The sequence below is a fragment of the Saccoglossus kowalevskii genome, chromosome 22 (assembly GCF_978046115.1).
Source record: "Saccoglossus kowalevskii chromosome 22, keSacKowa6.1, whole genome shotgun sequence".
Taxonomy (NCBI): Eukaryota; Metazoa; Hemichordata; class Enteropneusta; family Harrimaniidae; genus Saccoglossus; species Saccoglossus kowalevskii.
The window spans coordinates 9,898,820-9,910,862 of record NC_140662.1 but is presented as its reverse complement, the minus strand read 5'-3'; the positions used below and the strand labels follow the sequence as shown (position 1 = coordinate 9,910,862).

At 32.5% G+C, this 12,043-nt stretch overlaps 1 protein-coding gene across 1 annotated transcript in view; it reads left to right on the top strand.

Annotated features, from left to right (window-relative positions):
- Positions 1–12,043, top strand: part of LOC102802448 (low-density lipoprotein receptor-related protein 2-like) — a 196,092-nt gene that overhangs the window by 44,711 nt on the left and 139,338 nt on the right. The window contains exons 17-21 of the mRNA XM_085495716.1: positions 284–482; positions 1,355–1,679; positions 6,606–6,702; positions 7,572–7,700; positions 10,299–10,423. Of these exons, the coding sequence (XP_085351842.1) occupies positions 284–482; positions 1,355–1,679; positions 6,606–6,702; positions 7,572–7,700; positions 10,299–10,423 (875 nt within the window). The remainder of the gene's footprint in view (positions 1–283; positions 483–1,354; positions 1,680–6,605; positions 6,703–7,571; positions 7,701–10,298; positions 10,424–12,043) is intronic.

Below are 12,043 nucleotides of genomic sequence, written 5' to 3'. Positions count from 1 at the left end.
TTTGATTGGTTATCTTAAAAGAAACCTGTGTAACAAGCTTTTTGATTGGTTATCTTAAAAGAAACCTGTGTAACAAGCTTTTTGATTGGTTATCTTAAAAGAAACCTGTGTAACAAGCTTTTTGATTGGTTATCTTTAGAGAAACCTGTGTAACAGTGAATATTATTGGTCATTGGGATAGATCTGATCTTTCATGTAGTTTGTCAAAAAGCACTATATAAAAAAAAACTGTTATTATGATAATGTATAATAATTAAATAATTGCTTTCTTATCTCTATTCAGGTTATGAGCCCGTAGTTCATAATAAGATGTTTAGCCACGTCGTTAGCATTGCCATTGATTGGGTGTCTAATAACCTCTATTATGTGGACTCTATGCTCAATTCATTGTCTGTAGTATGGTTAATGCAGACATCTGTGCAGAGAACACTCATCACCAACCTCCGACAACCGGTATCAGTCGTTGTCCACCCAATGGAAGGGTAAAGACCAAATTATTACTTTTTTGATAAATCTGACATTTTCACACTTGCTCCCTACTCGTATGCATTGGACAAGGAATATGACTAACACCTGATAGTCATGTGATCGACACCTGATAGTCATGTGATCAACACCTGATAGTCATGTGATCGACACCTGATAGTCATGTGATCAACACCTGATAGTCATGTGATCCTCTTAATATGCATTACTGTGATATCTAAAACACTGTTGCAGAAAGGAATATGCAGCCAGTGCTATAATGATGGCATCGGACAATTGGCATGGTTAACCTATCAGATGACCCTTTATGGTCATACATGTATGAGCTCATTAATTATATATCAGCATATCAAATTTACTGAAATCCACTGTAGTTGTGCATGTACAACAAACTGACAATACTTGGTCATAAAATACATTAAATTGCCATATGCCAATATGATATGAAGATGGCCACGCAGCACTGTCATGCAGTCTAAAATATGGAATATTGGTTTCTATGGCAACTTGCTCCACATTTGCTATCTATCACCACTTGCAGTTTGCCAAAAAAAAAGTCACAAGAGTAACAAATGTTGAGACCTCGAAATACCTTGACAGTTTAACATGCAGTGTGCAACATTTTGTTTTGTTTTGTTTTGTTTTGTTTTGTTTGGTAGTTTACTTAAAAACAATAATTGGAACCTTATTACAAGTACAGCGTGTATAATATTGTGTGAATACATGTAAGGATCCATCATCAAACTGATTGAGTTTGGTTCAACACCAGGTGACGATTGCAATGTGATTTCGTGCATTTAGAATAATTAACATCACAAATGTTTTTAAAAATCATTGACCACATCAACCTTGACTTTCTTTGAGTCAGGGTGTGTTATGTTTTGACACTACTCTATTTTAATTTTATTTTAACACTATTTCAACCAATTAAATGTACACACTGTGGGACTAACCAATTGTGGAACTACACTTATTTTCATTGTACATGTATTAGTACTGACAGTTTTACTATTAATATCATTTTTATTCTTATTAGATATTTGTTTTGGTCAGAAGTACGTAGACCCGCAGCAATCTTTAGAACTAGGGGAGATGGCAGTAATAAAACAACAATAATTAATACAGAGTTGGGTGATCCTCATGGACTTGCAATAGATTTTCAAGCTAGAAAACTGTACTGGTCAGATGTGACTGTGAGTATGTGTTTAACTTAACAACTAACATTATTTTAAAGGCTGTTGCTTAGTTGGTAATGGGACTACTTTTATTTTAGTGGCTTCAGTTGTGTCAGTATATGTGAAGATAGACTGTCAAATATGCGCATTTATATTAGATCAATTTACATATAATATCCCATTGTGTAGTTTTCTTATTTTTAGGAAATGTTTATAAAGATAAGTAGGCTTAGTCATAAAAAAGAAAGTTATAAAGATAAGTAGGCTTAGTGATAAATGGGAAAGTTATAAAGATAAGTAGGCTCAGTCATAAATGGGAAGTTATAAAGATAAGTAGGCTCAGTCATAAATGGGAAAGTTGTAAAGATAAGTAGGCTTGGTCATAAAAGGAAAAGTTATAAAGATAAGTAGGCTTGGTCATAAGAGGAAAAGTTATAAAGATAAGTAGGCTTAGTCATTAAAAGGAAAAGTTATAAAGATAAGTAGGCTTAGTCATAAAAGGAAAAGTTATAAAGATAAGTAGGCTTAGTCATAAAAGGAAAGTTATAAAGATAAGTAGGCTTAGTCATAAAAGGAAAAACTATAAAGTTAAGTAGGCTTAGTCATAAAAAAGAAAGTTATAAAGATAAGTAGGCTTAGTGATAAATGGGAAAGTTATAAAGATAAGTAGGCTCAGTCATAAATGGGAAGTTATAAAGATAAGTAGGCTCAGTCATAAATGGGAAAGTTGTAAAGATAAGTAGGCTTGGTCATAAGAGGAAAAGTTATAAAGATAAGTAGGCTTAGTCATTAAAAGGAAAAGTTATAAAGATAAGTAGGCTTAGTCATTAAAAGGGAAAGTTATAAAGATAAGTAGGCTTAGTCATGAAAAGAAAGTTATAAAGATAAGTAGGCTTAGTCATAAAAGGAAAAGTTATAAAGATAAGTAGGCTTAGTCATTAAAAGGGAAAGTTATAAAGATAAGTAGGCTTAGTCATAAAAGGAAAGTTATAAAGATAAGTAGGCTTAGTCATAAAAGGAAAAGTTATAAAGATAAGTAGGCTCAGTCATAAATGGGAAGTTATAAAGATAAGTAGGCTCAGTCATAAATGGGAAAGTTGTAAAGATAAGTAGGCTTGGTCATAAGAGGAAAAGTTATAAAGATAAGTAGGCTTAGTCATTAAAAGGGAAAGTTATAAAGATAAGTAGGCTTAGTCATTAAAAGGGAAAGTTATAAAGATAAGTAGGCTTAGTCATAAAAGGAAAGTTATAAAGATAAGTAGGCTTAGTCATAAAAGGAAAAGTTATAAAGATAAGTAGGCTTAGTCATAAAAGGAAAGTTATAAAGATAAGTAGGCTTAGTCATAAAAGGAAAGTTATAAAGATAAGTAGGCTTAGTCATAAAAGGAAAAGTTATAAAGATAAGTAGGCTTAGTGATAGATGGGAAAGTTATAAAGATAAGTAGGCTTGGTCATAAAAGGGAAAGTTGTAAAGGTAAGTAGGCTCAGTCATAAAAGGGAAAGTTGTAAAGATAAGTAGGCTTAGTCATAAATGGGAAAGTTATAAAGATAAGTAGGCTTAGTCATAAAAAGGGAAAGTTATAAAGATAAGTAGGCTTAGTCATAAATGGGAAAGTTGTAAAGATAAGTAGGCTTAGTCATAAATGGGAAAGTTATAAAGATAAGTAGGCTTAGTCATAAATGGGAAAGTTATAAAGATAAGTAGGCTTAGTCATAAAAGGAAAAGTTATAAAGATAAGTAGGCTTAGTGATAGATGGGAAAGTTATAAAGATAAGTAGGCTTGGTCATAAAAGGGAAAGTTGTAAAGGTAAGTAGGCTCAGTCATAAAAGGGAAAGTTGTAAAGATAAGTAGGCTTAGTCATAAATGGGAAAGTTATAAAGATAAGTAGGCTTAGTCATAAAAAGGGAAAGTTGTAAAGATAAGTAGGCTTAGTCATAAATGGGAAAGTTGTAAAGATAAGTAGGCTTAGTCATAAATGGGAAAGTTATAAAGATAAGTAAGCTTAGTCATAAAAGGAAAGTTATAAAGATAAGTAGACTTAGTCATAAAAGGAAAGTTGTAAAGATAAGTAGGCTTAGTGATAAATGGGAAAGTTATAAAGATAAGTAGGCTCAGTCATAAATGGGAAAAGTTATAAAGATAAGTAGGCTTAGTCATAAATGGGAAAGTTATAAAGATAAGTAGGCTTAGTCATAAAAAGGAAAAGTTATAAAGATAAGTAGGCTTAGTCATTAAAAAGGAAAGTTGTAAAGATAAGTAGGCTCAGTCATAAAAAGGAAAAGTTGTAAAGATAAGTAGGCTTAGTCATAAAAGGGAAAGTTATAAAGATAAGTAGGCTTAGTCATAAAAAGGAAAAGTTGTAAAGATAAGTAGGCTTAGTCATAAAAGGGAAAGTCGTAAAGATGAGTAGGCTCAGTCATAAATGGGAAGTTATAAAGATAAGTAGGCTCAGTCATAAATGGGAAAGTTGTAAAGATAAGTAGGCTTGGTCATAAGAGGAAAAGTTATAAAGATAAGTAGGCTTAGTCATTAAAAGGAAAAGTTATAAAGATAAGTAGGCTTAATCATAAAAGGGAAAGTTGTAAAGATAAGTAGGCTTAGACATAAAAAAGAAAGTTATGAAAATAAGTAGGCTTTGTCATAAAAGGAAAGTTATAAAGATAAGTAGGCTTAGTCATAAATGGGAAAGTTATAAAGATAAGTAGGCTTAGTCATTAAAAGGAAAAGTTATAAAGATAAGTAGGCTTAGTCATTAAAAGGGAAAGTTATAAAGATAAGTAGGCTTAGTCATAAAAGGAAAGTTATAAAGATAAGTAGGCTTAGTCATAAAAGGAAAAGTTATAAAGATAAGTAGGCTTAGTCATAAAAAGGAAAGTTATAAAGATATGTAGGCTTAGTCATAAAAAGGAAAAGTTATTAAGATAAGTAGGCTTAGTCATAAAAAGGAAAAGTTATTAGGATAAGTAGGCTTAGTCATAAAAGGAAAGTTATAAAGATAAGTAGGATTAGTCATAAAAGGAAAAGTTATAAAGATAAGTAGGCTTAGTCATAAAAAGGAAAAGTTATTAAGATAAGTAGGCTTAGTCATAAAAGGAAAGTTATAAAGATAAGTAGGCTTAGTCATAAAAGGAAAAGTTATAAAGATAAGTAGGCTTAGTCATAAAAAGGAAAAGTTATTAGGATAAGTAGGCTTAGTCATAAAAGGAAAGTTATAAAGATAAGTAGGATTAGTCATAAAAGGAAAAGTTATAAAGATAAGTAGGCTTAGTCATAAAAAGGAAAAGTTATTAAGATAAGTAGGCTTAGTCATAAAAGGAAAGTTATAAAGATAAGTAGGCTTAGTCATAAAAGGAAAAGTTATAAAGATAAGTAGGCTTAGTCATAAATGGGAAAGTTATAAAGATAAGTAGGCTTAGTCATAAAAAGGAAAAGTTATAAAGATAAGTAGGCTTAGTCATTAAAAAGGAAAGTTGTAAAGATAAGTAGGCTCAGTCATAAAAAGGAAAAGTTGTAAAGATAAGTAGGCTTAGTCATAAAAGGGAAAGTTATAAAGATAAGTAGGCTTAGTCATAAAAAGGAAAAGTTGTAAAGATAAGTAGGCTTAGTCATAAAAGGGAAAGTCGTAAAGATGAGTAGGCTCAGTCATAAATGGGAAGTTATAAAGATAAGTAGGCTCAGTCATAAATGGGAAAGTTGTAAAGATAAGTAGGCTTGGTCATAAGAGGAAAAGTTATAAAGATAAGTAGGCTTAGTCATTAAAAGGAAAAGTTATAAAGATAAGTAGGCTTAATCATAAAAGGGAAAGTTGTAAAGATAAGTAGGCTTAGACATAAAAAAGAAAGTTATGAAAATAAGTAGGCTTTGTCATAAAAGGAAAGTTATAAAGATAAGTAGGCTTAGTCATAAATGGGAAAGTTATAAAGATAAGTAGGCTTAGTCATTAAAAGGAAAAGTTATAAAGATAAGTAGGCTTAGTCATTAAAAGGGAAAGTTATAAAGATAAGTAGGCTTAGTCATAAAAGGAAAGTTATAAAGATAAGTAGGCTTAGTCATAAAAGGAAAAGTTATAAAGATAAGTAGGCTTAGTCATAAAAAGGAAAGTTATAAAGATATGTAGGCTTAGTCATAAAAAGGAAAAGTTATTAAGATAAGTAGGCTTAGTCATAAAAAGGAAAAGTTATTAGGATAAGTAGGCTTAGTCATAAAAGGAAAGTTATAAAGATAAGTAGGATTAGTCATAAAAGGAAAAGTTATAAAGATAAGTAGGCTTAGTCATAAAAAGGAAAAGTTATTAAGATAAGTAGGCTTAGTCATAAAAGGAAAGTTATAAAGATAAGTAGGCTTAGTCATAAAAGGAAAAGTTATAAAGATAAGTAGGCTTAGTCATAAAAAGGAAAGTTATAAAGATATGTAGGCTTAGTCATAAAAGGAAAAGTTATAAAGATAAGTAGGCTTAGTCATAAAAGGAAAGTTATAAAGATAAGTAGGCTTAGTCATAAAAGGAAAGTTATAAAGATAAGTAGGCGTAGTCATAAAAGGAAAAGCTATAAAGATAAGTAGGCTTAGTCATAAAAAGGAAAAGTTATTAAGATAAGTAGGCTTAGTCATAATAGGAAAGTTATAAAGATAAGTAGGCTTAGTCATAAAAGGAAAGTTATAAAGATAAGTAGGCTTAGTCATAAAAGGAAAGTTATAAAGATAAGTAGGCTTAGTCATAAAAAGGAAAAGTTGTAAAGATAAGTAGGCTTAGTGATAAATGGGAAAGTTATAAAGATAAGTAGGCTTGGTCATAAAAGGGAAAGTTGTAAAGATAAGTAGGCTTAGTCATTAAAGGAAAAGTTATTAAAATGTTGTCTTGTAAAGTTAGGTAAGTTTACTTTTGAAAAGAAGATTGTTTATATATTCACATGCTACCCTTGATCTCTTTACAACATATTTACAGCTCAACAAAATAGAGCGATCTGAGTTTGATGGATCATCCCGTCAAACCATCAGTGTCCAAAGCACGTCTCAGCCGGTGTCCATAACTGTGAATGGAGGTAAGGTATTTTACTTTCATTAATTTGACTATATGTACTGTTTTTTTCTTCTTGGACTATTTTCTAAAATTTCTAAGCTAAAAGTAGATATTTTTTTAGTGAATATATATATAAAAGTAGTTCTGTTGCAAGTGTGATTCTGATAGAGGAAATCAAGTGATCTTAAATTTATTAAAGGTGTGCTTTTATAGCACATTTTGTTAGTTATACTTACATAATAGAATATATTTTTATTAGTCTCCATTCAAATAAAGTTTGAAAAAGGGACTTGTATTAGTCTCCTACATCTTTCAGACATACTGTGGAATACTTTATTTTCGCTGGAATTAATTTTCGCTGAAAAAGCTTTTTGGGCGTTTTGCTTGGAATTTATTTTCACTGATTTTTCATGAGTTTAATAGGAAATATAGGAAAAAAAGTATATTCGCTGGATTTTATTTTCACAGAATCATCCCTTCAGCGAAAATAGCGAAAATAAATTCCAAGCGAAAATAAAGTATTCTAAAGTATTTTAAGATCCTCTGGACTGAGTTTGTTCATTCTTTGCATGTGCCAAAGTACTTTATGTGGGATGTATGCACATGTAGTGGCTTAGTGATTCTATCCTACATGGCCGACTGACAGCCATTTTTTTTTTGAAAATGTAGTATCTTGGACATACTCGGTCACTTTTTATTCAAATTTGGCACATACAATATACATGTTACGATATATTCCCATGACAATTTGTTTCATAATAAGATCAAAGTTGACTGATTGGTGGCTATCTTGCTTTTTGGCCATATTACTTTATCTTTAATAGGCAAACATAACATTTCCGGCAATTGCAACAGGGACTGTGTCATTAACAATGCCTTGTTATTTTTAAGATTTTATTTATTTATTGGATGCTGGATTCAACAAGATACAAAGAGTGAATGGTTCTGCAACAGTCATCATCCGAGAAGGTTTGAATGACGCAACTAATATAAAAGTTTATGATATTAACATGCAATCAGGTAAGAGAGGAAATTCAACTATTGCCATATTAGGTTAAGAATCATGCATATTAATTAACTTATTTGCATAAAATGAATAATCATCACATTGCTCTGGGTAATCATGAAGAAGTTTGGTTTTAGTTTAATTTTGCATGCAACATTTCATGGTTAAACATGAATACAAGTACATGCACACAATGGATATGTACATTACTAGCATTTGATGACAGTCTAAGATGTATTATAATATTCACCTACTGCAATACTGATATGTTATTTTGATTGTGTATACATTTATTTCCTTTTTATATAATTTTTAATATATTTAAGCTAATTAATCTATTTTTTTCTTGCTGATTTTTGTTAAGATAAATTATTGCATTGCTTGAGAACTTCAATACAATCCATATATACTATATTCTAAAGTGGGACCTTGATTGATGAGTCATATGTACAGTGATATTATCCTGACAATCTCGCTAAAATTTGTTTTTCTAATATCCTCATTTTTGAGCCAACAGATGAAATTTCAGTCAATATTCAGTTTTAACTAAAAAAAACAATTGGCTATTTTCGTGCCAATTTTTCGAAGGAAAGTGCAGACTATACAGAACTATTTTGTGAATTTGTGGTGAAAAGAGGGAACTGGTTGTGAAAAGGTTAATTGAGACCTGTAGATTAACTTAACAAATATTTATAGTTTACGTTTTTTAAATACAAGCGGGGACTATATCATTAACAATGGCTTATTTTTACTGCTACAGATGTTGATTTGTTTATTCTATAGCATTTGGGAAAACAAATTTTTTGTGAAAGTTGCTGACACTCCATGGCTCTGTTACACAATTTTATGATTCTCTTTGATTTACAAAAACAATAGTGTATTTCTGGATATGTGTGTTGTGATTTCATGAGATTTTTGGAACTGACTTGTCACTATTATTTGTCTTTTATGAGAAAGTAATTTCTTGTGAAATTAAAGCAGTATATAGTAATATGAGGTTATTACGAGGATACCTCAAAGTATGTGCGAAGGCAGTACATCGGGAGTATCAACCGACACACAACGATGCAGTGAAGTACTGTCTGAGTGCATACTTTGAGGTATCCTTGTAATAACCTTATTATTATACATCTTTTCCTTCTAAGAATGTTTCATGGGAATGCCGAAATCCAAAAAATTTTGAACGGAAACAGTGGACTTTTTTTGTGTGGAGTCTGATCAAACCCTGGTGGCAGCCATGTTTGTTTTTAGACTTATGATTCGGTGTCCGTGCGTCCGCCCGGAGTCATATCTCAGAATCCCTTGGACCGATTCTGTTCATTCTTTGCATGTGCCTAGTACTTTATGTGGGACATATGCACATGCAGTGGTTTAACGATTCGATTCAATATGACCGACTGGCAGCCATCTTGTTTTTTGAAAAAGTTGTATTTTGGACATGCTTTGTCAGTTTTCATTCAAACTTGGTACATAGATCATACATGTTAGGATACATGTTCATGACGATTTATTTCACAATTGGATCAAAGATGGCCGACTGGCAGCAATCTTGTTTTTTGAAAATGTTGTATTTTGGACATGCTTTGTCAGTTTTCATTCAAATTTAGTACATAGATCATACGTGTTAGGATACATGTACCCGACCGTCCATGGGTTCCTGAGTCTGTCTGTCTGTCCGTGTGTCCGTTCGTCTATGCGTCAGTCTGTCCAGAGTCATATTTCAGAATCCTGTGGACCGATTCTGTTCATTCTTTGCATGTACATAGTACCTTATGTGGGACATATGCACATGCAGTGGTTTAGCGATTCGATTCAAAATGGCCGACTGGCAGCCATCTTGTTTTTTTTTAAATGTTGTATTTTGGACATGCTTTGTCAGTTGTCATTCAAACTTGGTACATAGATTATACATGGATACATGTCCATGACAATTTATTTCACAATTGGATTAAGGATGGTCGACTGGCAGGCATCTTGGTTTGGTTTTTCATGTGCTATCTTGGACGTGCTCTCTCAGTTTTCATCCAAATTTGGCACATACATGTACTTTATACATGTTAGGATGCATGTCCATGACAATTTGTTTCAAAATCTGGTCAAGGATGGTCGATTGACAGCCATCCGACTTTTTGGCCTTACTACTATATTTCCATAATTTATGTACCATTTTCATTCGTATTTGGTACATACATCATACATATCAGTGTGTTTCATAATCAGATCAAAGATGGTCAAATAACGGCAACTTTTATTTTTGGCCATATTACTACTACACGGAACACGTGTTCTACAATTCGTTGTATGCGTCACTTGGAACTGAAGTTTCAAGGACACGCTCGCGACAACCCCTCAGCTTTAATATGACGAGCACAAAGAGAACTTTCAAAAATTTAATGGGGACTGTGTCATTTTCAATGACTTGTTATTCTTGGAGGACGCTTGTATGCGTAATCATTCCATATTTGGAATTCGCATTTCTTTATATGGCAGGATGAAAATACCCCATAAAATACAGCAAAATTATGCCACGCTGTAACTCATGGCGTTACGATGACAGATAATATCATTTAATAATTAACTTCCAACAATTTTTTTTTTTTTTAAATCCCAAGGTGAAAATGCATGCTCAAGGCATGGACAGAATGGGGACTGTAGTCATTTTTGTTTCCCTATGCCGTCATTTACAAGACATTGTGGCTGTCCCTATGGAATGAAGATCGATACTGGAACCCAGATGGTATGTACCAAACAATGATTTCATTCTTCACTTACATGTTGAGCAGGATGTGTTCATATTGCTTTGTTGTTTTGATCTTTCTCTCTCTGATTCGACCACATGTTGTCAGTTGACTTTTGCGCCCGAGAGTGAAGCACACATAAAATTACACATAAAGCCTGAGACAAGCCAGCTGTAAAAGAAAACGTACGCGTCTGTGTGTGTGAGCATCCTTGTTTTACCTGTTTTATTTTTCTTAATCTTCACATTCTCAATAAATAACTTGACGGATTCAATGAAGTTAGATTTGTTATACATGATATAGAAAGTGAACTGAATGTAAGATACCGACAGTAGTCCCCGCCAGCGGATTTTCCGATACCGGTAGATGGAAAAAGAATCATCACATTAATTTTGTCACAACAGTTTTGGGAACTAAAAAACGGAAAACATGTTTTATGGTGAACAGGTTATTTTACAAATCTAAAAAATAATAACAGAGCAAACAAACTGAAAATTCACCTCCTGATCGACAGACAACTTTAAACCCAAGCGATCGCATCTCCCGATTCAGTTCAGCACTCGCTGTGACTTCTCTCCCCCTAATTGCCATTCAAATCAGATAATACAAATCTTCGTTGAGACATCTTGCGTAGTAAAAAAAAAAGTCTTGGAAAGAAAACTACATGTAGTTGACTCTGGTGGTGCGTTCAGCCACGGATATTGGTTCAGCAGCAGAACAAGAGAATTTAATACTTCCATGGAGGGCAATGTATGGTAATGAGTCTTCCAGAAAAGGAGTGTCTTCTCCCACAACTTAATAATGAATATGTAAATCATGACGTCATTTTGGCGCGGCTTTGTCATGCCATGAAACAGTTTTTCCTATTGGATTCGGAAGCATAATTTCGTACTTTATAACCAATTGCGACCACGCATATCTGCGTGATTATGACAGACAGATACCATGACTAGTTGTTATGAGTTTGTTTTGATCCATGGGACAAACGGATTTTGAGTTAGCCGACGATACGTTGCTGCTGTTTTTGCCGTTTTCTCGGTTAAAAAAAACAGCGGTTCATGGCAACTGCAGGCCTTTGATCTCAAGTTCTAGTGGACACATTATACTAATTTTTCGCACGGACACTCTTCAATATGTTCTCTCTTAAGCAGCGCTGGGATTTTTCTATTTTCCTATTTGTTTCGAAATTACGTTATAATTTCTGAATACTGGGATGAACCAGATAGCATTGTTTTTTCAAGATAGCTAAATTAATATTTCTTCTCCAACTATCATGTAGATATATATCTCATTCAACGCTGAAAGGTGGTGAGCATCATATGAAAAACTGTTTTGTTGCCAATGTTCCACTAAATTCGTTTATTCATTGATTCAATTATTTTTTACCGAAAATAGCTTTCTGTGTTTACACAGAGATCACGTGACTTTACATGTCCATACACACACTATCTTGTCGATTTCATATCCAGTGTGAAATAGGCTTTCCATCAATATATGGCTTTGTGTGGTTCAGTAAATATTTTATATGAAAATATCAGTTTAGAAAATCAATACCAAAAACATGTACGGCATCCTTAAAATCATGCATATTGATTATCTAATTATTATTAGCCAAAAAA